The 26,211-nt window shown below is 41.7% G+C and overlaps 1 protein-coding gene across 2 annotated transcripts in view; it reads right to left on the bottom strand.

Annotated features, from left to right (window-relative positions):
• The window catches only part of ccdc3b (coiled-coil domain containing 3b), a 37,989-nt gene extending 12,623 nt beyond the window's left edge, over window positions 1–25,366 (bottom strand). The window contains exons 1-2 of one of the 2 annotated variants that reach the window (XR_014604313.1): window positions 24,562–25,243; window positions 15,998–16,172 (exon numbers count right to left, since the gene is read on the bottom strand). Coding sequence is in view for 1 of the 2 variants with exons in the window: in XM_084101243.1 (XP_083957369.1) it covers window positions 15,998–16,172; window positions 24,562–24,917 (531 nt within the window). In the remaining variant the exon portion in view is untranslated. Of the gene's footprint in view, window positions 1–15,997; window positions 16,173–24,561 lie in introns of both variants that reach the window. The other variant, XM_084101243.1, reaches the window with a different exon arrangement.
• Window positions 25,367–26,211: the final 845 nt, after the last annotated feature.

Genomic DNA, 26,211 nt, shown 5'->3' with positions numbered 1-26,211 from the left:
ATAGAATTGAATGTTTCTAGTTGTGTTTATGCCATGTCCAGGTTCTTGTTTTGTGTTAACAGTTCACAGCCTTTATGTTTGATTTTGTTTATTATAATTAAAGTTGCATTTGGGTCCGCTCCATCTTGCCTCCAGAGGATTCATTCGTTACACTAATGGTTGTTCGCTCCAAAACGTGTCAGCGTCATTTAATTGTATAAGTCATCACATCCACAATAGTCTGTTCAATTGTCAAAATTAGTCAAGAACATAATACCATGAATACCATATATAAATATATATATATATATATATATATATTATATATATATATATATATATATATATATATATAATATATACACCATATAATATTATTGGCCACCGGGCCACGGTGGATGTCCCAGGCCAGCAAGGGGGCAATATAACTGTGTGCTGCCATATCTGAGAATGGTGTGGCCACTCACATCCCCAGTCTTGGCCCATACAATACACAAAAGCTTCTCATCTTCTTGGACCGCCTTCATTTTGATTTGATCGCTGAAAATGAGAGAGGCCTCTTAGGGCCTCACCTACCACAATATGTCATTGTATGAGACAATGTGAATTTCCACCGTGGCCCGCTTATCAGGGCCTTGTTCACTACTCATCCAAGGATGGTCATGGTGCTCCTTTTCTCAATCCTATTGAGGAGTATTTCTCCGCTTGGAGGTGGACAGTGTATGAGCATCGGGCTCAAGATCAGAGGTCCATGCTCCATGTGCGGATATTAGTGTAATAGTAGCTCAGTGTAGGGGATGGTTGCGACATGTGCGCCGTTTCTTCCCTCGTTGCATCGCAAGGGAGAATATACGCTGTGATGTGGACGAGAATCTGTGGCCAGACAGACAGCAGCGTGTGGGTGGCCAGGAGAGGGAGGGTGAGGACAGCGACCAGTGAAGAACTGTTAGTTGTGAAACTCCAGCTTTATTTACAGCACTGTAGGCTCTATATAATTTTCATTGTTTATTGTTTGTGTGTTTATATTACAGTATATTATGCTGTATACATTTTCTTTTTACTCTGATGTATGGAAGTTACTTTATGTGTGTGAATGATAATGGTTACAATTTCCTTGGCAGTATGAGTGCAATGTGTGATGTCAAACCTTGGAGGCTACTCTTACCCTAAAATCCTATTTCTTTTTTTCAGTTTTATACACAACTGTATTCTGTTAGCTAGACAAAAAACAGTACAGTAACCATTGTCAGTGAAGGACTGGGCTAAGACTGAAAGGTGGACATGAGGGATATTTCAATGGTCATATGATAATATATATGCTGCATATATGCGTATATATGCCACATATAGGCAAAATTGAGGTGCATATATGTGCATATACAGGCCATATAGGTCTCCTGTATTGCTTCTTTATATCCACATATAAGCCCTATATGTACATACAAGATATGTCTCCTATATAGCTCATGGCAGGATGGTCATTTTGTAGCTCATATCTCACTTTGGCAACTGTCATACATGATGCCTAGCTCAGATAGGCACATCTATCAATTCGAAGCTCATGGAGCTGGAGCTGTTTTTTTTTTTTTCTGTTCAGTTTTTTTTTTGTCTTATTTTTGTTCTTTTACTATTTGATTGTTCTTAAGTAAATAAATAATGTAAATTTCTACATTATGGGGTTTTATTTATGTTGCCTACACTGTAAAAAAAGTGTAATTTTACAGGTAATGGTCTGTATTTTTTACAGAATTTTACCGTTTTGTCATTATACAATGCCTGTTATTTTACAGATATTTGCTGTAATTTAAAGGTCCACTATTAAATTTACAGGTAATTGCTTGTATTTTGGTTTTACATCAATTTTATCAATTTTACGTTTTTTTAAAAGGAACTTGTCTGTATTTTTACAAAGTAACATTTTACAGATTTTTTTCTGTGAAATTAGAAAACAAAGAAAAGAAGGTATAACTGCAGAAATCTGCATCTATTCAATATGTTGTCCTTACAGATTATTAAGCATGTGGGGGTTAAAGTGAGTTTTTTTAAGGTTAAATAATAGTATTTGTACATACAGTAGCCTACCCTACATAGGCTACAGTAGACCTGTATTGAATTATTTTTTATTGCATAGGCTATAGTCTTTTAATCTTGTCTTGCAAATAGATGCTCATTTTGATCATTATTTCATTGTCTTATTCTCCCATAATTTCAGATTCAAGATTCAAGATATCTTTTATGTATATTCATGTATATTTTATTAATATTTTTCCAAATCTCTGTTGCTGCACATTCAGGGCTTTGTGTGTGTGTGTGTGTGTGTGTGTGTGTGTGCGCGCGCGCGCGATGACGCAGATTCAAATTCGCCGCCATTATGTTTCCGCTGTTTAGTCCCGCCCACAACAGTTAGCTGATCAGTCGACTTTGGATCTGTATCAAGGGCAAGCGAAGGGAGATTTGAATTAGCACAGTAGGTGGCGATAATGCTCCTTAGGAGTTAATCGCCATTAAACAAGAAGAAGAAGAAGATTTGAATTCAATCAGAGAATGTCTAATAAGGCGAGAAGTTTCACTCTCAGTACACTTCCGGCTTCTGAACTGGTTGCAGTTCCACTCTGATTCCATATGAGGGCGCTCACAGGACGAGTGCAGAATGAATGGAGGTCTATGGCGCTATACACATCAAAATCCACTTTTCTCAGGATATCATTTTTTGTGTAGTAATTTGAATGTTGTATTCGAAAGGAGATGCAAAGAAATTACACATTGCTGGGTGTTAGATTTTTTAGAGTCACTTATTTGCTTTAAAAAGTATTTTAAAGTGTCAATGACGTCATACACATCGTACGACCAGAGATTCTGCTTTACGGCAATCCTTCAGTCACTTTGGTGCTTTCGCGCTCTGCACTTTCTTTTCACTCGAGGCATCGACAACACAGCTGACACAGGTAAATACACGTGCTAGAAGAGTTTTTGTTTTGTTTGTTTCTGGTCCCGCTTCGGATGCCACGATGCCATCAAGATGCCATCAAGCATCACTGATTACTCTGGTCGTAATCAGTCCTTCACTGACCAATCAGCGTTCATTAGCAGAATGCTAGCGTGTTATGGGCAACAACAACTCAACCTGTAAGAAATCAAAAGGACTTAAAGGGACACTTCACCCATTTGCATTAAGCTTTGCATTGTTAGAAACCCAGTCATACTATTGAATGGTCATGCAACATTTTTTCATTTTCCCCCGAGACGAGAGAAATCTGTATTTACCTCTTTACACTTCCTCCTACAATGACGCAAAAATCGTCATTTTGCGTCATTGTAGGAGGAAGTGTAAGAGGGGGGGATTTCTGTTAAGACTACAAGTCTACTATCGGTTGATGTGTGTTTTACCATTGCTAAGAAAATACCTGCTCCTCCGTGCGAGATACGAGAACAGTGCCTCACAGGTGTCGGTCGTCAGTAATCACGCCACCGGCCTCGTGCCGTTCTCCCGCGCCCCTCAGCCTTGTCCTGCTCGCCACAGTAAACATGATGAATGGCGACTGTAGAACGCAAAAGCCGAATCCCGGACATTTTGGGCAAACTCGTCACGGAGACTCACTCGTAGCCTAGCCTTGCCTTGTTGTTTTCAACTGCGCTCGCTGTCTTACCGGTAGGCGTGGCTTGGGAGTGGCCTTGTAGGGCAGCGAAGCAAGTGCATTCTGGGAGTTGTTGTCTTTCATCCACATAAGCCAAAAATACATTTTCTGGCTTTTCTCAGTCTAGAAATCTCCAAATTCAAAAATAATTTCACATTTCTTCTACATAAATGACCCACTTTCAATACACATTCATGTCTCCACGGGTGGAATGACCCTTTAAGTACTCGTTCATTCAACTTTCGACCTATAACCCATGTTGAACTTGCAAAACCTACAATCAAATCTGAGATTTCTCAACGGCAATCGGGTGAAAGAGACAAATTTAGCCGTATAGCCCCATAGACTCCCATTCATTCTGCACTCATGGGCGATCGCCCCCAGTGGTACTCTGGTGGAACTACAACCAAAATTCGGTACAATAGGACTTAATAGGGAGTGGGCAGGCTCTCCGTAGACGGGCTCTGATTCAGTCTACTCTCGTGAAGTGAGATTAACAGGGGTTCAAAGCAATTGTATTCGTCGAGAGCAGCCGTGAGCAGGAGCCCTGCTGTCAGTCAGTCCGTTTGGATCACTTATCTATATAATGTCATTGGTTTGGATTCTTCGGAAATAACACCCTTTTCATTGAGCCTGGTTCGTCACAGAGGACATCATGCCAACCGATCACCGGCTGAGGTAAGAGTCTGCATGTGAACGATATTTTATATTACATTTGTGTTAAGTTTACGTTACAGTTTTCACGCTAACACTAGCATTTTAAATAATGTTCAGTTAACTGGCGAGAGCTGGAGGCAAAACACTGAAAATGTAGCATGCATCTTTACATTTTCCATTTGTTTTAAGAAAGATCAGTTGAACCCACACCTCTAAAGACCTAAAACAAGCTTTCATAGACTTGTTATACATAAAGTCTGTTTAATTGTGTATAAAATCTTTGTTAATACGCGATAGTATCTGTCAGTAAATCAATCTCTTAAATGGAGGAACATTTTTAAACACTGTCTGGAAGCTGAAAACTCTTCTCTTAAAAAATAGTAACCACGTTTTTGGCGGATTTTTATTACCATTTTTAATAACCACAGTTATACTACAAATAGGCCTAACGTTACCAAGGTTTTTTTTTGTTGGTTAAACCATAGTTAATTTTCACAAGGGTTAACGTGGCTATCAAGACCGTTAAGAAAACGAATTCAGTAAAAAAATTTAACACATGATAAATTGCATATTCTGGCTGCATGCTTGCCAACATGTAGCTATAGAATGCATATATGTGCATATATTAGGCTTATAAAGTCAGTTGAGGTTTTGCATTGTCCCAGTGGAACATATTCTGACATGTGTAAATGTAATACTGAGTTGTAAAAAAAAATATATAACGTTATATTTTTTTTTTGTGTGATTTCAGGTCAAGTGGAAAGCAGAATGATCATGGCAAACAAGGTATGGGAAGAAGTAATTTAAAATATTGTAATAGCCGAGTCTTCTGGTTCCATATGATTGCACTAAAAGTGGCAGAAAATTTAATTTGTTTTATACTATATTTTCCCATGTGAATATTCATTTGATCCTTGTGAGGCCACTGGAGCTGCACAAGTTTTGCTACAGTAAGACCACGATTGTGTTAGATTGAATCGCGTCACGCGCCCCCGCCCCGCCGCGCGGGTATAAACAGGAAGCGGGCGCACGCACACATTGTCTTTCACTTCGGAGCCGAGTTTCTGTGAGACTTTTTTGTCTATGAGAATCAGCCTTGAAGACTTCAAAGAGGATCATCTCTCTCTGTTCCTGTGTTGGTGTGACGGCGCGATCAGCGGTGGCCGCGAGCATTGCAGCTCTCAACTGCTGTTTTCACAGCACTGTGTTTGTGTCTGTGTGTGTGTGTGTCGGTTCGGTGGGCGTTTCCCCTGTGTGTGCATTCACACTGCGGCTACCCCTGGGTGCCTCAACACAAAAAGAGAGTTCTAAATCCTTTTTTATTTTTTACTAAAAGAGCAACACAAGCGTGACCCTGCGTCTTTTTCAAGATGTCATTCCGCTTGTGCGTTTCTGGATGCCGTCGTTCCCTGGCGCCAGCAGATGGCCACAGCAGTTGCCTCTCGTGTTTGGGCATTCAACACGCTGAGGCAGCTTTTGTGGATAGTTCATGTTCCCATTGCGGGAATATGACTATCGCAGCGCTGAGATCGAGACTTGCTTACCTCAAGGGAGGTGCAGTCCCCTCGCCTATGCCCCGATCTAGTGTCTATTCTGCCCCGCAGAATAGACCTACTTTGGCGCATGACCAGGGTGATCTGAGGATTACCGTGAGGGCTTCCCCGTCGAGTCATCCTCCGCGGGCCCCTCACGCCTCACAAGCGCTGTCGCCACTGGAGCCCCTTAGTGGACGCCTTGGTCCTTCTCCGGAACGACCAACCGTTTCCTTTGGGGCTCCGGCTGATGACCAGATGTCGATCGCAGCATCGGAGCCCTCCATGCCATGGCGCTCTTGCAGGTCCACCAGGCCCAGGCGCTCATGGACATGAACGAGGGTGGTTCTGACCTCAGAGCTCCTCCGGGAGCTCCGTGTGGCAACCGACCTCGCCCTCCGGGCGACGAAGGAAACCGCACGTTCGGTTGGTCAGGCGATGTCCACTCTGGTGGTCCAGGAACGCCACCTTTGGCTCAACCTGGCGGATATGAGGGACACCGATAAATATCAGTTCCTGGATGCCCCTCTTTCCCAGGTTGGGTTGTTCGGCGACGCGGTCGAGAGCTTTGCCCAACAGTTCTCGGCCGCACAGAAGCAGACGGAGGCCATCCGGCACATCCTGCCCCGGCGGACCCCTGCTGCTCCCACCCGTCCGCCGGCCGCAGACCCTCCGTCTGCTCGTCGCCGTGGTCGGCCTTCTGCGGCGTCCTCCGCTCCCGCTAAGCCCCAGCAGCAGCAGCCATCATCCAGGCCTCAGCGTGGAGCAAGCCGCAGGAAGCCGACCCCGCCCGTCCAGGCCGCTGCCAAACCAGGAGGCAAGCGACGGTGCAAACGACCCTGAGACGGGCGGCCCAGAGGTGGATCAAGTTGCTCTTCAGGAGATGGCGAAGGCGCCACTCCTTCCCCCGGTGGAGGGCCGGGCGGAGAATCTTTTGTTTCCTTTTCTTTTTGTTCCGCCACTGACCCACGGGTCAGTGGTACCCACATTTTCAAAAAAAGAGCAATTTCTGAAACCTCTGGGCCCCAAGAGGGTGCGCTTGGCAGTCGACGACGCCGCCATGCCTTGTCACTCCCGAGCCCCTCTTTCATCGCCAGCGAGCAGCAGTGGCTGTGTTCCGGACGTGCTGTCGCCTCCACACACTCACTCTGCCCTTCGACGGAAGCAGGTATGTGCTGCACCACACACTCAGACCCCACTTCGGGCCGCTGTGCCGTCCGAGTCGGGTCCCTGCATTCCGCCGCGCTGCCCCACCCCGGGTACGTCTGTGGTGCCGTTAGTCCCGCTTGCTCGGTCTCTGGGAGCCTGGTTAACGCTTCCCAGCCCGTCTCGCTGGCTCATCCGTACCATCAGACTCGGCTATGCGATTCAGTTCGCCCGGCGCCCCCCTGCTTTCAGGGGCATCCTGTTCACCCGTGTTCTGGCGGACAATGCCCCGGTGCTCAGGGCGGAGATCGCAGTCCTACTGGCGAAGGACGCGATCGAGCCGGTCCCTCCAGCCGATATGAAGACCGGCTTCTACAGCCCGTACTTCATTGTACCCAAGAAAGGTGGTGGGTTACGACCAATCTTGGACCTGCGCGTCCTGAACCGGTCCCTTCACAGGCTACCGTTCAAGATGCTTACGCAGAAACGCATTTTCAAATGCATCCGTCCCCAAGATTGGTTTGCAGCGATCGACCTGAAGGACGCGTACTTTCATGTCTCGATTCTCCCTCGACACAGACCGTTTCTCCGCTTTGCGTTCGAGGGACGGGCATATCAGTACAAGGTCTTACCCTTCGGGCTGGCCCTGTCGCCCCGCGTCTTCACGAAAGTCGCGGAGGCGGCCATTGCTCCCATGTGCGAGCGTGGTGTTCGCATCCTCAACTACCTCGACGACTGGCTTATTCTGGCCCAGTCGAGAGAGCAGTTGTGCGAACACAGGGACATGGTGCTCAGTCACCTCAGCCACCTAGGGCTTCGGGTCAACTGGGAAAAGAGCAAACTCACCCCCGGGCAGAGGATCTCTTTTCTCGGTATGGAGTTGGACTCGATCAGCATGACAGCGCGCCTCACCGAGGCCCGTGTCCAGTCAGTGTTGAACTGCGTGAGCACGCTCAAACGCAGAACAGCGGCACCACTGAAACTGTTTCAGAGGCTCCTGGGGCATATGGCATCTGCAGCCGCGGTTACGCCGCTCGGATTGCTTCATATGAAGCCGCTCCAACACTGGCTCCACGATCGAGTCCCGAGATGGGCGTGGCAGAGCGGCTCGTGCCGGGTCCAAGTGACTCCGCACTGTCGCCAAACTCTCAGCTTGTGGTCGGACCCTTCGTTCCTGCGGGCAGGTGTTCCCCTGGAACAAGTGTCCAGGCACTCTGTGGTCTCCACGGATGCCTCTACCACCGGCTGGGGGGCCACGTACAACGGGCATGCAGCTTCAGGTCTGTGGACGGGGCCTCAACTGCATTGGCACATCAACTGCCTCGAGTTGTTAGCAGTACGTCTTGCATTGAGCCGTTTCAAAACGCTGCTACTAGGCAAGCACGTACTGGTCCGTACGGACAGCACTGCGACCGTTGCGTACATCAACCGCCAAGGTGGTCTACGCTCCCGCCGCATGTCACAACTCGCCCGCCATCTCCTCCTCTGGAGTCAGAAGCATCTGAGGTCGCTTCGTGCCATTTACATTCCGGGCCTGCTCAACCGTGCAGCCGACGAGCTCTCACGGCAGCAGGTGCTACCGGGAGAATGGCGACTCCATCCCCAGGTGGTCCAGCTGATTTTCAGGCGCTTCGGGACCGCTCAGGTAGATCTGTTTGCCGCCCCGGACACGTCTCATTGCCAGTTGTTCTATTCTCTGACCGAGGGGACCCTCGGCACGGATGCTCTGGCACACAGCTGGCCCCGGGGCCTTCGCAAGTATGCGTTTCCCCCAGTGAGCCTTCTTGCACAGACCTTGTGCAAAGTCAGGGAGGACGAGGAGCAGGTCTTGTTAGTTGCGCCGTATTGGCCCAACCGGACCTGGTTCCCGGAACTAGTGCTCCTCGCGACAGCCCCTCCCTGGCCCATTCCTCTGAGAGAGGACCTGCTCTCTCAGAGTCGGGGCACCCTATGGCACCCGCGTCCAGACCTCTGGAAACTCCATGTCTGGTCCCTGGACGGGACGCGGAGGTTCTAAGTGACCTACCCCCTGCGGTAGTTGACACCATCACTTCCGCTAGAGCCCCCTCTACGAGGCGCCTCTATGCTTTGAAGTGGAACCTGTTCGTTGACTGGTGCTCCTCTCATGAGGAGAACCCCCGATCTTGCTCGATCAGAGCCGTGCTTTCCTTCCTGCAAGAAGGGCTGGAGCGAAGGCTGTCTCCCTCCACCCTTAAAGTGTATGTTGCCGCTATTGCCGCACATCACGATGCTGTTGATGGTAAGTCTTTGGGAAGGCATGACCTGATCGTCAGGTTCCTGAGGGGAGCGAGGAGACTGAATCCTCCTCGCCCACTCTCTATACCCTCTTGGGACTTGTCTCTGGTCCTTTCGGCACTTCAGAGACCACCCTTTGAGCCTCTGCAATCAGCTGAGTTAAAAATTCTGTCCTGTAAGACAGTACTCCTGGTTGCATTGGCCTCTATCAAGAGGGTAGGGGACCTGCATGCATTTTCGGTCGACGAATCGTGCCTAGAATTCGGCCCGGATAACTCTCACGTCTTCCTGAGACCCCGGCCCGGATACGTGCCCAAGGTTCCTACCACTCCCTTCCGGGACCAGGTAGTGAACCTGCAAGCGCTGCCTTCGGAGGAGGCAGACCCAGCCCTGGCTTTTCTCTGTCCCGTTCGCGCTCTGCGTCTGTACGTGGACAGAACGCAAAGCCTCAGGACCTCAGATCAGCTCTTCGTCTGTTACGGAGGCCAGCAGAAAGGGAAGGCTGTCTCCAAGCAGAGGATGGCCCACTGGATAGTGGATGCCATCGCCTTGGCTTACGAAGCCCAAGGCGTGCCCTGCCCGCCTGGGTTGAAAGCCCACTCCACTAGGAGTGTCGCTTCTTCCTGGGCGCTGGCTCACGGCGCCTCGCTGACAGACATCTGTAGAGCTGCGGGCTGGGCGACACCTAACACGTTCGCTAGGTTTTATAGCTTACGTGTTGAGCCGGTTTCTTCCTGTGTGCTCGCTTCTACTAGCCGGTAACACCGAAGTTCCCACTCTAGTGTCGGCTTGCTGCGCCACTCCCTTCCTAGGAACGGATACGTGCGCTTTTTACTCCAGTCGAGTTCCCCATTGGCGAACCCTGTGAGTTCCTCCGCACCCCTTCAGCAGTTGGACGTTGCGGAGCGTCCGACGCCAGGCCTAGTGCTCGTATGCTTGTGTAACTTGTGCTAGGCTGGGTTCCATATGTGGTGATCCCTGCGGCGATCCCATATGTGTATTCTTCCACGACCAGCTCCCTGCGGTGAGCCCGTGTCTTCCCTTGGCAGAGTCTGCTCTGCCGTCACTGTCCGGTGGTCTCCCCCTTCGGGTGGAGCCACCCCAGTGACATTCCATATGTCGCACTGCCCCTTCGGCCAGTCCATATGTGTATTCTCCACATGTTACCTCCCTTCGGGCAGGATGTGGCTCCGCAGCGTTCTTTCCCCTGGAGAGGTACGCTTTCCCAGTGTTATCCAAGAGTTCCGCTGTGTGGGGTATAATGGAACAGCAGTTGAACTCCCTCTACGCAGGTCTTCCGCCCCAGCAGTTGGGGGTCTGAGAGTCTTGCGTAGGGCGCTGGATGTGGCAGCAACCGTGGCGTTTTCCATGGGATCCCAATTACGTCGTCACGTCGACGTTACGTCGAACGTGAGCGACTGAAAGGGAACGTCTCGGTTACTGATGTAACCCTCGTTCCCTGAAGGAGGGAACGGGAGACGTAACGTCCCGTCGCCACCGTTGCTGACCATCGCTGCATGGCCGTCACAAATCTCGGCTCCTCAGCGAAAAACAATGTGTGCGTGCGCCCGCTTCCTGTTTATACCCGCGCGGCGGGGCGGGGGCGCGTGACGCGATTCACGCACGCCAACTTTCATTGGCTCGTTCTGTAGACACTCGAAGTTGATAGGGCTCCCTGAAGTGATCCCAATTACGTCGTCACGTCGACGTTACGTCTCCCGTTCCCTCCTTCAGGGAACGAGGGTTACATCAGTAACCGAGACGTTTTCCTATCACTTAATGACATATATCTCTACCTTTCATTCCAGCCAGAGGATCTGACGGTTGCTGCTCGCATCTCAGCCTACCTGATGGAAAATTCTTGCTGGATGAATGACCTTCCCCTTCAACTCAACCTTGCCAAGACAGAACTGCTTATGGTTTCACTTTCAGCCAAACCATGTGATCCTGCTGATTTGCCTTATACAACACCAGAAAGATCCGGCCCTTCCTATCGGAGCCACACAACTCCTTGTCTAAGCTCTTGTTCTATCCAGACTGGACTATTGTAATGCTCTCCTGGCAGGCCTTCCAGCATCAGTCAGATCTCTGCAACTGATCCAGATGGTGCAGCAAGACCTAAACTCATGGCTTCAGATCTATGTGTCTCCAGAAGCTTGTGTTCTGCAAGTGAACGGCGCCTTGTGGTGCCATCATCCCAAAGAGACACAAAATCACTTTCACTGACCTTTCCCTGGACTGTTCCCTGCTGGTGGGATGACCTGCCCAACTCAACACATTTTCAAGAAACCGCTAAAGATCCATCTTTTCATAAACACTTGACCCAATAATACTAAATCTTTGTTTTAATAATAAAAAAATAAACTTGTGTACTGTGCTACACTAACTGGGACTTGTCACTGCACTTGTTGCTTCTATTGTTCTCTTAATTTTAAGTCACTTTGGATAAAATGTAATTGTAAATGTGTAAAATAAGTTATATTAGAGTATAAAGGCATACAGCAATTGCCTTTTAATGTAGATATTTTTACATGTTCTAAATTATATACTAAGATTGTATTTCCTATCATTCACATATCTTGATGTTCAGTGTTTGTTTAATGAGTAATACTGTAAATGTGCAGGTATTCTGTACTTATACGTTTAATTAATTTAACAGAAATTGACTGTACATTTGCTATTATTAAGTACTTAATTAGAGATTAGTCAAAGTTGTGAAATTGGAAATGCAAAAATTAAAACTGTAAATATACAAACTTTGTATTTGAATTTATGTACTTAATGCATTTTTATACACAACTTCATAGTTATTATACACAGAAAAACTATATATTAAAAGATAATTACTGTAGATAGACAGCATTATTATAAAATAACTTTATAAAACCCTAAATTTACAGTTTAACTTGAAAGTATTTTTTTTTTTTTATCTAATTTTACATCATTTATCCGTTTTTCCACGGTTTAATAAGCCATTATCAACAGTAGTGTACTGTAATTTAATTAATTTTGACTGTAAAGTCAATTCTGTATTTTCACGGTTTTTGCCTGTAATTTTGTGAAATGGTTATTTGCTGTAATTTAACGGAATCCGTCTGGAAACTTTGCTGCCAGAGATTTACCATTTGTATACGGGATTTTTTTGTTTTTTACAGTGTAGGCCTAGTAGCTATGGATTTTAATCATTTTACTAATATATAGGTGAACATATAGGTGAACATATAGGTGCATATATAGGTGAACATATAGGTGCATATCGGTGAACATATAGGTAAACATATAGGTGCATATATAGGTGCATATATAGGTGCATATATGTACATATAATATAGGAAAACGTCCAATTTTATATATGTCACATATATTAAAAACCTATATCAAAACCTATATTAAAACATATATGTTTATATAGGTTATTTCCATGTGGGAATTGTGCCAAACCATCCACGTTATTTTGGCAAAAAGCACCAAGAGTGTTGAGAACGTCCGGTCTGTTTCAAGAAATGAGCCAAAGCAATTGAGAAGGATCTTTGCCATTTTCGTGGCACTGACTCTTTATATGGGAAAGGAATTTAGTTTTGAAGCATGAGTGAACAGTTTTGGGAGAGATATAAGCTTTTGCAAGTGAGCTATAGTGTTGTGCTGAACTGTAAGACTGTTTTGCCAAATGATCTTAGAGTTTTGAGAATGTAATTTCTGTTTCAAGAAATGAGCCAAACTAATGGAGAAAAACTGTAACTCAGGTCCTAAAGCTCCAGTCTAAGTCCGTTGAGGTATTTAGTACTAGTTCACTATGATTGTGCAGATCTTCACAGCTTAGTGGAGCAGGCATTTGTTCAGCATGGCGGAGTGGGTATGAACGTTCTCATAGTGTCAACGTTATATAACCCCAGTTCGCTGCATCGCGTTTCCATCCTTCTGGCAAGCCTGTGCGTCTTCTTCGGACAATGAAGCTGATGACGTCTAATGCTGGCACCCTGTTTAACGCAGGGGCGCTCCATGTGACGTCATAGGATTGGCGTCTGCCAACTAGTTGGTGTTAGTTCAGACACCGGTCACACCTGGGGGCATTCCCATAGCGTCAACATAATGAAGCAGTGTCTTGTTCCCTTCTCAGGGAACCAGGGTTATATACTCGCTTTTTTCAAGTTATGGTGTCAGCCTTGAAAAGACTTCTTGCTGTTTGTAAGACTGGAGTCAAGCTGTAGAGACTCAGAAAGGGCTACTCTCTGAGAAAACAAAGGAAATTCACATTTGAACTCTCTCTTGCAAAATTAGCATCCCAAACCCGAGACACAATCACCTCAGTATTGTCTTAATTTACATTTCTTTCCCTTCTCCCCCTCTTCCCCCATCTCATCTATCCACATGCTGAAACCATCTGAAATTCACCCAAAAATCTATATGGTTTAATTTGAACAATTATCATACAACTCTATACAATACATGTTTGGTATCATTTGAAATGTCTCAGTGCGACTGGTACAAAGGTCTCATTCCCACAGAGGTAAAACAAAAGGTAATCAAGTTTTAAGAGTTTAGAGATACCTTGCTTACAGAGGAGGGTGGATCCTCTTCCAAGTTCTTTCATGCAAATGACTTTCTGTCCTCAAAAGGTGTAAACTACCCAGGTCTGGAGACTTGAGTAATGCAGATTCCCATTGTTAGCTCATGTTTCCATTTGAAAGAGGTTTCTGTCTTGGTCTGTGTATTTAAAGAGATGTTGCAGGAGGCTCAAGGCGCGATTTGTAGTCAGATCAGCCCATAATGCTGAGTGTGCTATTGCATTGTGTATACTATTTTCCTGAGGTAAGGTATGCATCTTTTACTTCAGAGCATTTGATGTTATGTATTGATTATCTTTGAATTGATTATGTAATTGGCATGATACATTTACCTGACTAATAATAAATTGTTACATTTTAGTATATTCTTACTCTGAAATGATTAACTCTTGTAGATTATGTTGTATCCATTTTTTCCGCAAATCTGCGTCCAGGGTTAAGTGCATACTACAGTAGATCTCAGATTAGATGGAGCATGGGGCACATTAGGTGGGATTTTAGATTTCTGACTAACTGCTCGACTTTAGTTAAGTTGTTATGCAGTCACATTCACAATAGGGGGCTAGATAAAAATAATATTAAAATAATAGCAAGCATTGGGGCATTATTTTATAGTACTAGCCATAACCTCTGTTTACTGTTTCAGCTTTATTCAAGTTGTTATATAGCTATATTATTAACTATAGGGGGCTAGATTAAAATACTATTGAGATAATAGCAAGCATTGGGGTGGCATTATTTCATAATACTAGCCATAACCTCTGATTATTGTTTGAGATTTAATTATATATATATAGGCGACTGTGGGGGGTAAGCGGAACTGCTATTTAAATAATGGCAAGCATGGGCGGGCTTTTAAATACCATTAGCCATAACCTCTATTTAATGATCGGACTAGCGAGTTTTTGACCATGGGATCCGTGTAAAAGAACAGCTGTTGCGAGACCCTGAGTGACATAAGCACAGTAAGAGTAAAGAGTTAAATAGAATAATCAAATGTGTAGTTAAATTATTATACAAATGACCAATAATCAATTAGCGTTCTAACCTAAATTCAAGGTCATGATAAAATGGAGGCAGATAAAAGTAAATTGGAATTAAATTACTTTGCCACACTGAAAAGACCAATACACAGAAACCTTCACCCGCTTATCGGAAACTGACGTTTGGCCAATTGGGCTGGCCTTGCATGTTTTTACCACAAGAAATTTAAAGTGTGTCTCACAGTTACATATTAGTAGTTGGTCCTAATGGAAATAAGAACAGTGAATCCTGTTTTGTACCACTAAGTACTAGCAAACAGCTTTAAAACTCTTTGGCTATAAAGATTATGCTCAAGGAACTTTAAACAATATGCCATCAATAACATATAGAAATCTCCCACAAACCAATGTGGAGTCGCAATTTAAGCCTGAGAACCTCTGGTTTAGAGTTTAAACATCCCACCAACATTACACAAAACATGTTCTCCCAAGTGAAAAGCTAAAGAAGAAAGGATGTCCAGAGAGGAATGTTAATATCATTAATAATCATTTCTCTTACTGCCCTTGAGACTTGGACCCAGACATAATCTACACTTAATGGTGAATCCCAGTTGACAGCAAAATATAGGTTTGAAAATATCAGTTATTTGGATTCTCGAGAGAAGTTGCCTACTTTTTGTTGTTGGATTCCTCTGGCAGACTAGCTGATGTTTAGGCAGATCTTCCACTGAAACGTTTAATTATGTGTTCAGCATGCAATAGCCACAAAAATTTCTGCTAGAGTCCCTGATCCTTTCACAAGCCAAGAGAACCACAAACAGACATGCAAAAAGTCCCGAACAAGCAATATACAAGCATCAAAATAAAGTGTTAGCAGATATTAAGCAGGCAGTCTAATACGCTAAAGACTATAGCTGAAATGTACCGGTAGTTGCAAAGTTACTTATAGTTAGTAGAAGAATGTCTAAAATATGTGAAATAATGTGTTGCCTCATTTTGGAAAAAAAGTAATTTTATAAGTCTATAACAGAGGGTTTAATGGGTTGGTTGTGATGCAAAAATGAGTTGCAAATCTTATCTAATAAGATTTAAACAATTTCCAAATCTTTTGTTATTGAAGTAATAGTCTGCGTGTCCAATGGACCTCTACAATACTTTGACATAAATTCATCTTTTACTTGTTAGATTCTATTATTATTATTATTATTTTAATATTTTTTATTTTATTTTAAAAAGTAGCTCACTCGGTTGTCCTCCTGGACCTCCCAGTCTGGGGTGTACGTGTGAACCTGTGTGCCAGCGGTGCAGTTGGAAAATTGGAACAAGCTGGCAAACATGCGGTGGTTCTCCGGTGTGTCAGGGAAGATAGGGTCCTGGAAGTTGACTCCGTGAGGAATGATACTGTAGTTTTCATCCATCCTGAGAAGAAACGCAACACACACATCATCATGTGTGGAATATGATTAAAATATGATTTGAACAAACCGCTCACCCTAAATATTAAATTCTTCCCACACAATCTGTACAATGGAAATTAATGATACATTTTCAGGTTTATTGAGAAGAGGTGTGCTAGTACTTTTCTAAGCAATTTGACTTACGATTTTACAAAGTGGATGATAAATTATATATTAAAAAAAAATTCTTATTGGTTACTTGTCTTTTGTGTCAATTGGTTCATTGTTTCATTGTGTTTCATGTGTTTCTTGTTTGGTCATTAGTCTTGTGTGTATAGCCTTAATGTTTATTTTGTCTCTTGTCTAGTATTGTTATGTGTAACCTGCTGTTGATGAGTCTTTGTTTCATAGTCATGTCAAGTCTCTGTTTATCTTATACTTGTCCATTGTTTTGGATTTCAATAAACTGCACATTGGTTCATCAAGTTTGCATACAGTGGACGTTTGTTACACCATGGAGCTTTAGAGTGGTCTTTTGACTAATTTGAGCCAGTAACCAACCACTTTAGTGAATACCTAGCAACATGCTCAAAACCACTTGGAATACCCATCAATGACATAGCAACACACTAGCGTTGTGAAAAAAAATGTTAAAGCTGGCTTTATAATGTATGTTTTCGGCTTGTTACAATGTTCTTACCATATAGGGTGTATCAAACACGAGGAACAAAATTAGCACCACAAAAGCATGCTACAAAAGTCGCACAATCTTTGTGTATTTTTGTTTCTCCTGTGTGGGCCTCAGTGTTGTAATAGTTCACCACCACTTGGGACACTTAATGTCAATGACCCATATATTTGTACAGAGGGAAGCAGCCAAGGAGAGGGGAGGTAAGGGTATGCTGGGACAGCTCTATTTGTGTTCTTTACATATGTGTGTTTGTATTAGAGCTGCCTTTGTATTTGTTTTTCCTAAAGCATTAGCAAAAGTATTACGTTTAAAGCAAAATAGTGAATAGTGAAAACATATATAGTAAAAATTAGAGGTTAATTAGACAGTGTCCCAGTAATTTTACGGAGGAGGACTATTCTTTCCTCTTTGTTCTTTCTCTTGCATCTCTATCTATGTGAGTGAAGAATTTATTACTTGTGATTGGCATTCAAAGCTGCTCTTTGGCTGGTCTCTTGCTGTTTCGCCCCGCAGTCTTGCAAACTTTCACACATCAACACACACATACATACACACCTCCCAGCGGTGAGGAAATGAGGAAACTTTGTTATCAAAGTTTCAAGGGTGTTTTTTAAAAATATGAATGAAAAAAAAACATGGTTACATTGGCACAATGTGGGGAAATGAGACTTTCATACAGACTCTTCACAACGCTTGTTCTCCTTTATTCAGTGTGTAATTTGGCCACCATTAGCTTACAGGAATATTTCTCTCTTTTTGACTTGTGTTTGTACACCTTTAAGACATCCAAATGCAAGCTTAATGGTTTGTAGCATGCACGTGTAATCATCTTCAATGTATATTTTTCCATTTTAGTCATTTGGAAAAAGGAAAACACAGTTACTCAAAACAAATGACAAGTTAATGCATGTGCATATGTTAGAGAGTTTTGAATGGTTTATTGAACCGTCTCGTTAATTAAGGCTCCCCCCTCCCCCGGTACTATATGATTAGGCATATACAATCATATGAAAGCTTTGTTCATAGGTTTGTTGGCATCAAACGCCATTGCTGTCAATGAGGGAAATGGGTTTGAGGTGAATGGTTTTCCACCTGGCTTCTATCGCCCATTTTCCCTGACGGAAACATTGGCTTTGGACCTTGACAGCAGAGAGTCCCTCCATCTGGATCTAATTCAGACTCTTTAGAGGGGCATCAGAAGCTCAGGGGCTTTTACAAACTCTGTGCTCATTGCCAGACTTGGAACATCTAGATCCAACTAGAGTTCCAGAATTCTCTGATGGATTTTCCCTGAGCTCCAGAATCTTTTTGTACTAAATGCCTAAGTCTTGAGTCTCAGCTTTAGCAAACCGTTATGCTGTTAGTTTTCTGTTGAGTACAAAAGGATATATTTTGAAGAATATACACTCCTCTTTTCCGTACAATGTCAGTTCACGGTGACCATGGGTGTTGAGCACCTTAAAGAGCAAAAAAAGCACATTTCTATCTGTAATGCATTTGAAAGGCTATTATTACTATTATTTAAAGAATTCTTAGTACAAATGATTTGGAGAATTGATGGATGGATAGTATAGACAACTTTTAAGATCATTTCAAAAGGGGGTTTCCTGTCCTTTTTGGAGCTTGACATGGTCAGGTTTGCCAGCTTGTTCCATTCAGGAGCGTGTGCATCCTTCAAATATTCTTTTCTTTCTTTTTTTTTAAACATGAAGGTAAGTAAATGGAGACAGAATTTCCATTTCTGGAAGAACTATTCCTTAAAGGAAAATTAAGGCAAGATTTTATTTGTACATTCCAAAGGACAGAGTTTCACTCTCCTGAGAATCCAAAAAGAGGCTCTATGAGTATAAGAAATAAATATTTAGTAAACATGTTTTTTTCTGGCATGGCATTGAATACTTGCTTTTAATAACAGTGCCTGTTTACTGTTAAAGGTTTTGAGATACAAATGTTTAGATAAAGTGTGGATTACACAGGCTATAGTGAACCATGGAACATGTGACTGCATATTAATTTGCATAGTTTATGCTGCAATGTAATTCAATTTTTTAATCCATTTAATGTAAGCATGTACAAACTTCTTCCTACATTTCTTGAGAGCAGTGTTTGCAAGCGCCACCAGCCCAGTGGAAAATTCTACCATAATGCTAACAACCAATACTAAATAACATTCAGATGGTTCCTCCTGATATCCTACAGATGTTCATACATCTTCAGGATATAACCTTTATAATTCACTGGCCACCCTTTATTAAACAAGAGAGCCTCTCAAGAAAAACCTGAATGTAGTTGTTCTGTGCACCATATTGCATTAATTATTGTTTCCATGCAGAGTGTCTCCAGTTTCTCAGGCTTTGATGGTTTGATGGTTTGACTGGTGAGAATTGTCTTGCCAAACTGGAACCAGCTGTCTGATTGGTTCATGGCTCAGATTCATGACATATGGGACATTAAAAGAGAGGGAAGAAAAGTTGAGCATGTACACTGAGGCAAAGTCCAAGTCTGCTCAACAAGTGGGCCATTTTGAAGTTGTGTTTCCCTTTGTCTTCTCCGGAATTAAGTCAGCGCACTGAATGGCAAGTTGAATTGAGGGTGGCTTTGCGGACTCTTGTTCGAAACATTTCACAGGAAATATGGAAATGTTCACTGCTTCAACACCCATAACAGAATAAAAGTCAAGGTAAGGGTAAACAAAGAACCAGAAGTCTTCCATTAGATCTAAAGGATCAGCTCCCCCCATTAAAAAATTAAAAATTATCCTTATGCCATTCCAAAACCATACACTGTTGTTTTTGAGGTGGAATGACAAAAGAAGACTGTCCTGAATGTTCTTATTCATACAATGAAAGTAAAATGAGATGCTATACTGAGCTCTAAATATTTTTAAAAAGCACATAAAAGTACCATAAACATGGTCCGGACAACACATTATTGTATAACTCAATATAGATTATAGCCTAATTGATGTCAATATTCAGAATTTAACCTTTCCTCATTTAACTTTTTTAAATCAAACATTGCAATTTTAAATCTCTTGGCATCTCAGTTTGACCTCATTCGCTGGTATTGGTTCTTATATGTCAGAAAAAAAAACATGAAGCGCCAGTTTGAATATGCAGAATGGATGAGATGTGTGTGCAAGTTCATCACATGAATAATTGCTTAAATATTAGACTGTTCTTAGACTGTTCCTCAAACAAAGCTATCATATGGCAATTCCAGTGTTCTCTTGCAGCACAAATGCATGACAGAATCTTTCAGCATTACTCTAAGTGAAACATGCTGGAGAGTAACATGACCTCATGAACTCTAAGTGAATTTGTTCACTGAATGACATCAGGGCATGTCTCAATGGTTTTACTGTGAACTCCAAGAGATCAAGAAATGAGGGACAAGCTAACTTTTATAGGCAATGTTTTTGAAATCTAGCTGTCTCCACAAGCTCAACATCCCAAGCACTTTATAGAGAAATGAAATCAAGGCTAACGTGGAGAATGTTAGGGTGATGTCAGTAAAAAAAGACTTTTCTGATGAATATTCTTTCAGATAAAGACAAAAACTGTAAAGTGAACTCCCAAACACCTAATGAAATGCCAAAACAGCCTGTTAGCACTCTATTGGACCTATAACCTGCTGCCCTCAGGTCACCGAGCAGTTCGACACTGCATGTTCTGTGGAATGAAGTTGAGTGTAAGGAATTCCAGGGCTGTTTTAAATGCTCTGTCTCTGAGACTGGCTGACATATGTTTCAAGAATGTTAATAATTTGTTATAAACTGCAACTAAACCTATGAGTGTTCCTAACTCATCCCGCACTGTGTTATAAATATGGATCATACTTACAATCATCTGTTGTCAACTATTCCATTATGTTTCTTGACAGGCATGAACGTTGGTAAGTTGGAATCTTTTCAGAGAACTAATGTCAGGTCATTTTAGAATAACGTGAAAACCTGCTACCTTCACTCTCTCTTTCTGTTAATGGTTATGACTTCATTCACAGTGACCTGGTTTGACCCTGTAGACACATGTAGTTGAAAATAATATAAAAAAATAAAATAAAGATACATTACAATATGGTTCTGTATATGTGTAAATTCAATCATTTTACTTGTGTGTTGAAACCAGTCTTTTCAATTTTAAATGATGACAATTATGAATTAATGAATGAACCCATTACAGTAAATATTATGCAAAACTTATGTACCGTATAGGCCTATACATTTTTATTGTTTCTTACTGTAGTTGTGGTGTTTTTTCCACCATGACCCACAATTTATAAAGAGAACATTTTGTGCTATTTCCAGTCAATCTATATTTTTCATTTTATTTTCATTTTAAATTATCTAAAAAGTGTGAAATATTATTTAAAGGTGAGTATTTAGGGTACATAAAATACTATGAAAAGTGAAAAAAAAAAAACCCCAAAAAACCCAGTAGTATTTATTAAAAAACAATAATATTAAAGAAAGAACTGCGTGTTAAAAGAGTGTCATAGACCCAACAAGCAAGATTACTTTGGTAAAACATGTTATATTATCAGCTCTGAGATACCAGTTTACATTCAGTATATGAGGTGCAATCACAGTAAACGACTTGGCCAGAAAAGAGCTGAGTGTGATCTAGTGTTTCCCCGCATGAGGGAGTTACACATCCTTCAGTTCAACTGATTGGATTGTAGGGAAAATGCGAGCAAAAAAGTCATCAAAAGATTCAAGCCTTATGCTATTACTACATAAATCACTTCTGAAGTGTTTGTCTTTGCGAAAAAGTGAAATCGCAACAATAGTGAATCATATAATCATATTATATCTCTCTCTATCCAAATGGGCTGCACTTCTGTTCTAGCTACCTCATCCTTAGTAAGTTCATCTGCCAGAGTGACTTCATTCGCACTATAAACACAGAAACAAAGACAAGCCAGAGCTAATTAAGTCTGACAAAAAGTTTTGATTATACACAGTATTCATGATCATTATACACAAAGTTAGTCATTTTCCATTCATTACGAAAGAAAATAGAGGGAGATTTGGGTTGTTAGGCACATATTCATTCTTTGTTGATTATCCCTGGTGGACCATGCATTGACATAACCCAACCAAGGGTTACAGTGAGCACAGCTGTCAGACAGTTGTGTCCTAGAAGCACCAATGCTCTGAGACCGAGAGAGATGTAGGCTTGAAGCAAGCTCATTCAATGTTCCATGCAAACTTTTGTTAATTTAGTTAGTTTACTCTTATGTCACGCAACCCTGAATGCCACAAACATTAAATGATCTAAAAATGGTGATGTGATGAGTGCTCTCATAGTGATGACTCATTCCTCACATTCCCACAATAGTTACATTTACATACACCCAAATGAATAAGTAATCAGACTGATGATGATGCCTTCATAATAAGACCTCAGTCGATCTGATTGAGTTTGATACGAAATAAATTTTGTTTTCGAATTGAAAGGGGTGGTGTAGTCCGATCAAAAGGGGAAAAACTAAGCATCTCAACACATAAATACGACTATCTTCTTGATTGGATTCAAAAACACGCTGTGCTGTGATGCGTATGTTTACCAGAGCACTTTTTTTCCTGCACTGAAGTTTTGTTGTTTTAATGAAAATGTGAATCGGATTGCAAAGCTTAAGGTTTATTTAGGCCTTTCAGAAAATGAAATTGGATTGAATTCATTCGGATTGATGAAAATGAGTGCATGTAAACATACCTATTGTCTCACATAATTTATAGTTTGCACTCATTTGAAGCTGCACAATACATTTTTGTTTATCTGGATTTGATTTGTCTCAATAGCATCAGTGGTTTTGGACTTTTACTGACACCTATAGGCTCTGTTTACCAACTGCTGTCACTTCACGCTAAAGCTGTTTATCTTTTGTTTTGTCTGTGACCTAGGAGCTGTAGGTTGTTGAGGTTTGTTTGTGCTCTCACAGGGACTGCTTATTTGAAAATGTACTGTTCTGCTCTTGCTCATTATATTTGGACTGCACAAACGCTGATCCATTCCATTACTCAGGACTATACTATTTACTCAGGCTCCATTGATTTCTTTTCATTACTCCTATAGTGTATGATTGCAGAAAAAATAGATATGTTTTTACTGAACATTTGATGGAGCAACAGATTTTATGTGAAAATAAATCATAAAAGTTTAAAATGTTTAAAAATCTTATAAATGTATGAGGTGGTTCATTTACCTCACACAGGGTAAAATGCACAAAGTATTGATACAAATATTTTAGCTAAAATAATGTTTTTAATAATGTCTAATTCAAGTCCCTGTGGTGAAAATCAAGCTTTTAATGTTGTTTATATGTCTATGTTGTGTTTTTATTATGCTTTAAGACATACCATGTGCAAATTCATAAGTCAACACCATTGCTGAGTATTTTCTTCATAAAACAAAGTCGGTCTCAAAAACGTGGTTTGAAATCGCTGGTGCTTCTGACCTCACAAACTACCTTGTAACCAATCAGGTCAACGTGTGATCGTCAATGAGTGGATCTCTGAGCTGGTGCGAGTGCGAGTGAGTGGAGGCGGGGCTAATTTGCATATTCATGGAACCACTTATTTATACTACATGAGACAAGGCTGTAGAGTTACATTCAAGCTATTTTAGGCATGAAGAATTTTTTTCAAGGAAAAACGTTTAAATATGTAATTTTAGTGATCAAAGATGCAGAGGGACTTTAATACTTGTTCAAAACAATCACTTTAGCAAACTTTGTACTATTTAATATTTATTTTGATGTTTGTTCAATAATTATTTTGTCATCAAAATATGTTCATTATAAAAATACAGAAACATTTTAAAAAAAGTAAAGATTCTGAAAGCATTGAATGAGATCCTATAATAATTTAATATATACAGTAAAGTAGCTTTACAGTTGTAACGAAACTATGCTATTTAGCCTATATGATATGATTAATATCACATTTTTAATGGTTTAATTATAAATATGGTGATTATCTCTAAGATGGACACCCAACTTAATATATTTACCATCTCAACAAATGGAAAAGTCAGCCAGCTATTTATTACCATGTTAATTGTTATGCATTTAGCCCTGACAGCAGGGGTGCCAGATACCATACTTTTTACATATTCTTTAATTATCTTGAACAAACTGAAAATCATTAACAAGACATTTGTCTCAAAATATAGACAATCATTTTATCGATTCTCATTTGCTACATAGATCAGATTAGTGCAGGTTGCTGTCCTAAAAGTGCTGAGCTGAATGTTTGTGCCATCTAGTAGTTTAAAAAAAGAATAGTCAAATGTGCCTTTTACCCTGGTGTGCCTTTAGCCCCGTACCCTATGTTGTGCCTGTAGAATTTATATCATCATATTGTTTTGTTTACTTGTTCTGTTTAGATATACCTGTTGTTTATGCTTTTAGCACAGTAATTACTGTATACTACAGTATATCATATTAATCAGTATTGTTAGTCAGTTGCATGACATGACTATTGCATGTCATGTGATCTCAGTATGGCAGTGCCCATGAGGGGGCGACCCTCAATGTAAAAGACTGATTTGTTTTAAGTCTTTATCTCTTCATCTTAGTCTTAGTCATCTTCATTTTTTTTTCGTTCTTAAAAGTGTTCTTATTTTCTTTTTTTAATTAGCAAAACATTACTTAGTGCATCTTTATGACGAGCCAGTATTGACATTTAAAATTCGTAATAACATTTAATCATTCTCACCTCAAAAAGAAATAGTAGGAGTTGTTCTCCATGACGCTGTACGAGTAGCAGGGGAAATATCCCAGCCCGCTGACATTGAACCTGGAGCCGGCTGGCACCTCCAGCATGCTTCCCCATGCCTGATCGCACAGCAGCTCGATCTCCGCGGAGAAGAACAGATCCGTGTCGTACTGCCACGGCAGGTAGTTGTAGACGCTGTAAGACTCCTTATGAAGGGCGAGCACCTTGGCAAAAACTATGATCTCCGCGAGCTCGGCGCGGCACGCTTCCGTCTGAGGTCTCCAGTCGTGGGGCAGTTGGCATCCCCATGATGCGCTCAGGGAGAGCGCTAATATTAATGCCAGAAGAGAACCCATGACATGCAACCTTAACTTACTCGTGCGAACTGCCTCTAATAATTGCAATCCCGCGCGGTTCGCTCTGATATTACCTCTAAAACAGACTTATCCAGATCCGCGTAAAACGCACGCAATAATATCCAATGCAACTCTCCAATGCAGTGAAGGATACGCGTTGATATAAAAGACAGTTTGAAGTTTGTTTTATCTGCTGTAGGTATAATGCATTTCTGTGAATTAGACTGATCTATAGGTCTTATCGCTTCTCCATTCTTCCATGTGCGCCGTGTGCATTACGCGCAGCGGTTAGTGGAGAGCCTTTCAGTGACGCTCAGAAGAAAACAGTTCAGTTCAGCTTTCATCTCACGCCTGAGCTATGCGGGCAAGAAAGCAGTGCAAAACAAGTTTTAAACGTTTTTATTAACAAAGTGTATTCTGAGTTTGTCAGTACCCTCAGAAACAGGAGCATGAACTGCTGATACAACTTTATTATTATACATTATATAATGCCAAGCAAGACTAAAGAGTGAAAATGTATTCGAAATTGTTCAATATGTTAATTTCCACTACAAAATGAGTGGTGATTTGGGAATTGAAAAGTAATACCAAGAAATGTCATGAAACCATTCATATAAATGTTAAAGTTATTATAAAATTTTACCAGACTAAACACATTCTCAGCTCGTATGTCATGCATGTGAGGTTGCCACATCTTTAACTCATTTTGTTTCCAGTTTGTCTTTGCTGTGAGGAAACAAAGAGTGACAGACTGATATGTCTGCCAAGCCAATAATCCTCCAATATTTGGCCATTTTTGGATTATCCTCATTGGCAAACAATCATGAACACTTGGATGATTAACAGAAGTGTCAGTTTTCTGTTTTCATTTTATATATATATATATATATTTTTTTACAACATTACATTGTTACATTGTTAAGTCCTAATGTAAAATGCACCTTCTTGAGACTTTTGTGTGTGTGTACAGATTAGGATTTGACCAATTAAAAAAAAGTTTTTTGAAGTTATCATTTTTTTTTTTTTTTTATAATGAGCTGTGAAGGACAATAAACCATAAATGAGGATAATGAACCATTGCACATTACATGAGGTTAAGGTCCAAGCTGACATGTAAGTGTACCCTGAAGCAAATCATTAATCGCATAACATGTAATAACCCGCAGAACATTTATCACCTTACAGGGCAGCACAAACCCCAAGGGAACCTCTTCTTCCCCACATTATAGGGTATTTTGAGTTCTGTGTTTGCAAGAATGCTGTGAGATGTTTTAGCTGTCAAAAATGTTTCAAA

This window comes from Abramis brama, assembly GCF_963993115.1.
Source record: "Abramis brama genome assembly, chromosome: 23".
NCBI lineage: Eukaryota > Metazoa > Chordata > Actinopteri > Cypriniformes > Leuciscidae > Abramis > Abramis brama.
Note: the sequence above shows the minus strand (reverse complement) of the source record. Positions and strands in the feature narration are given on the sequence as shown.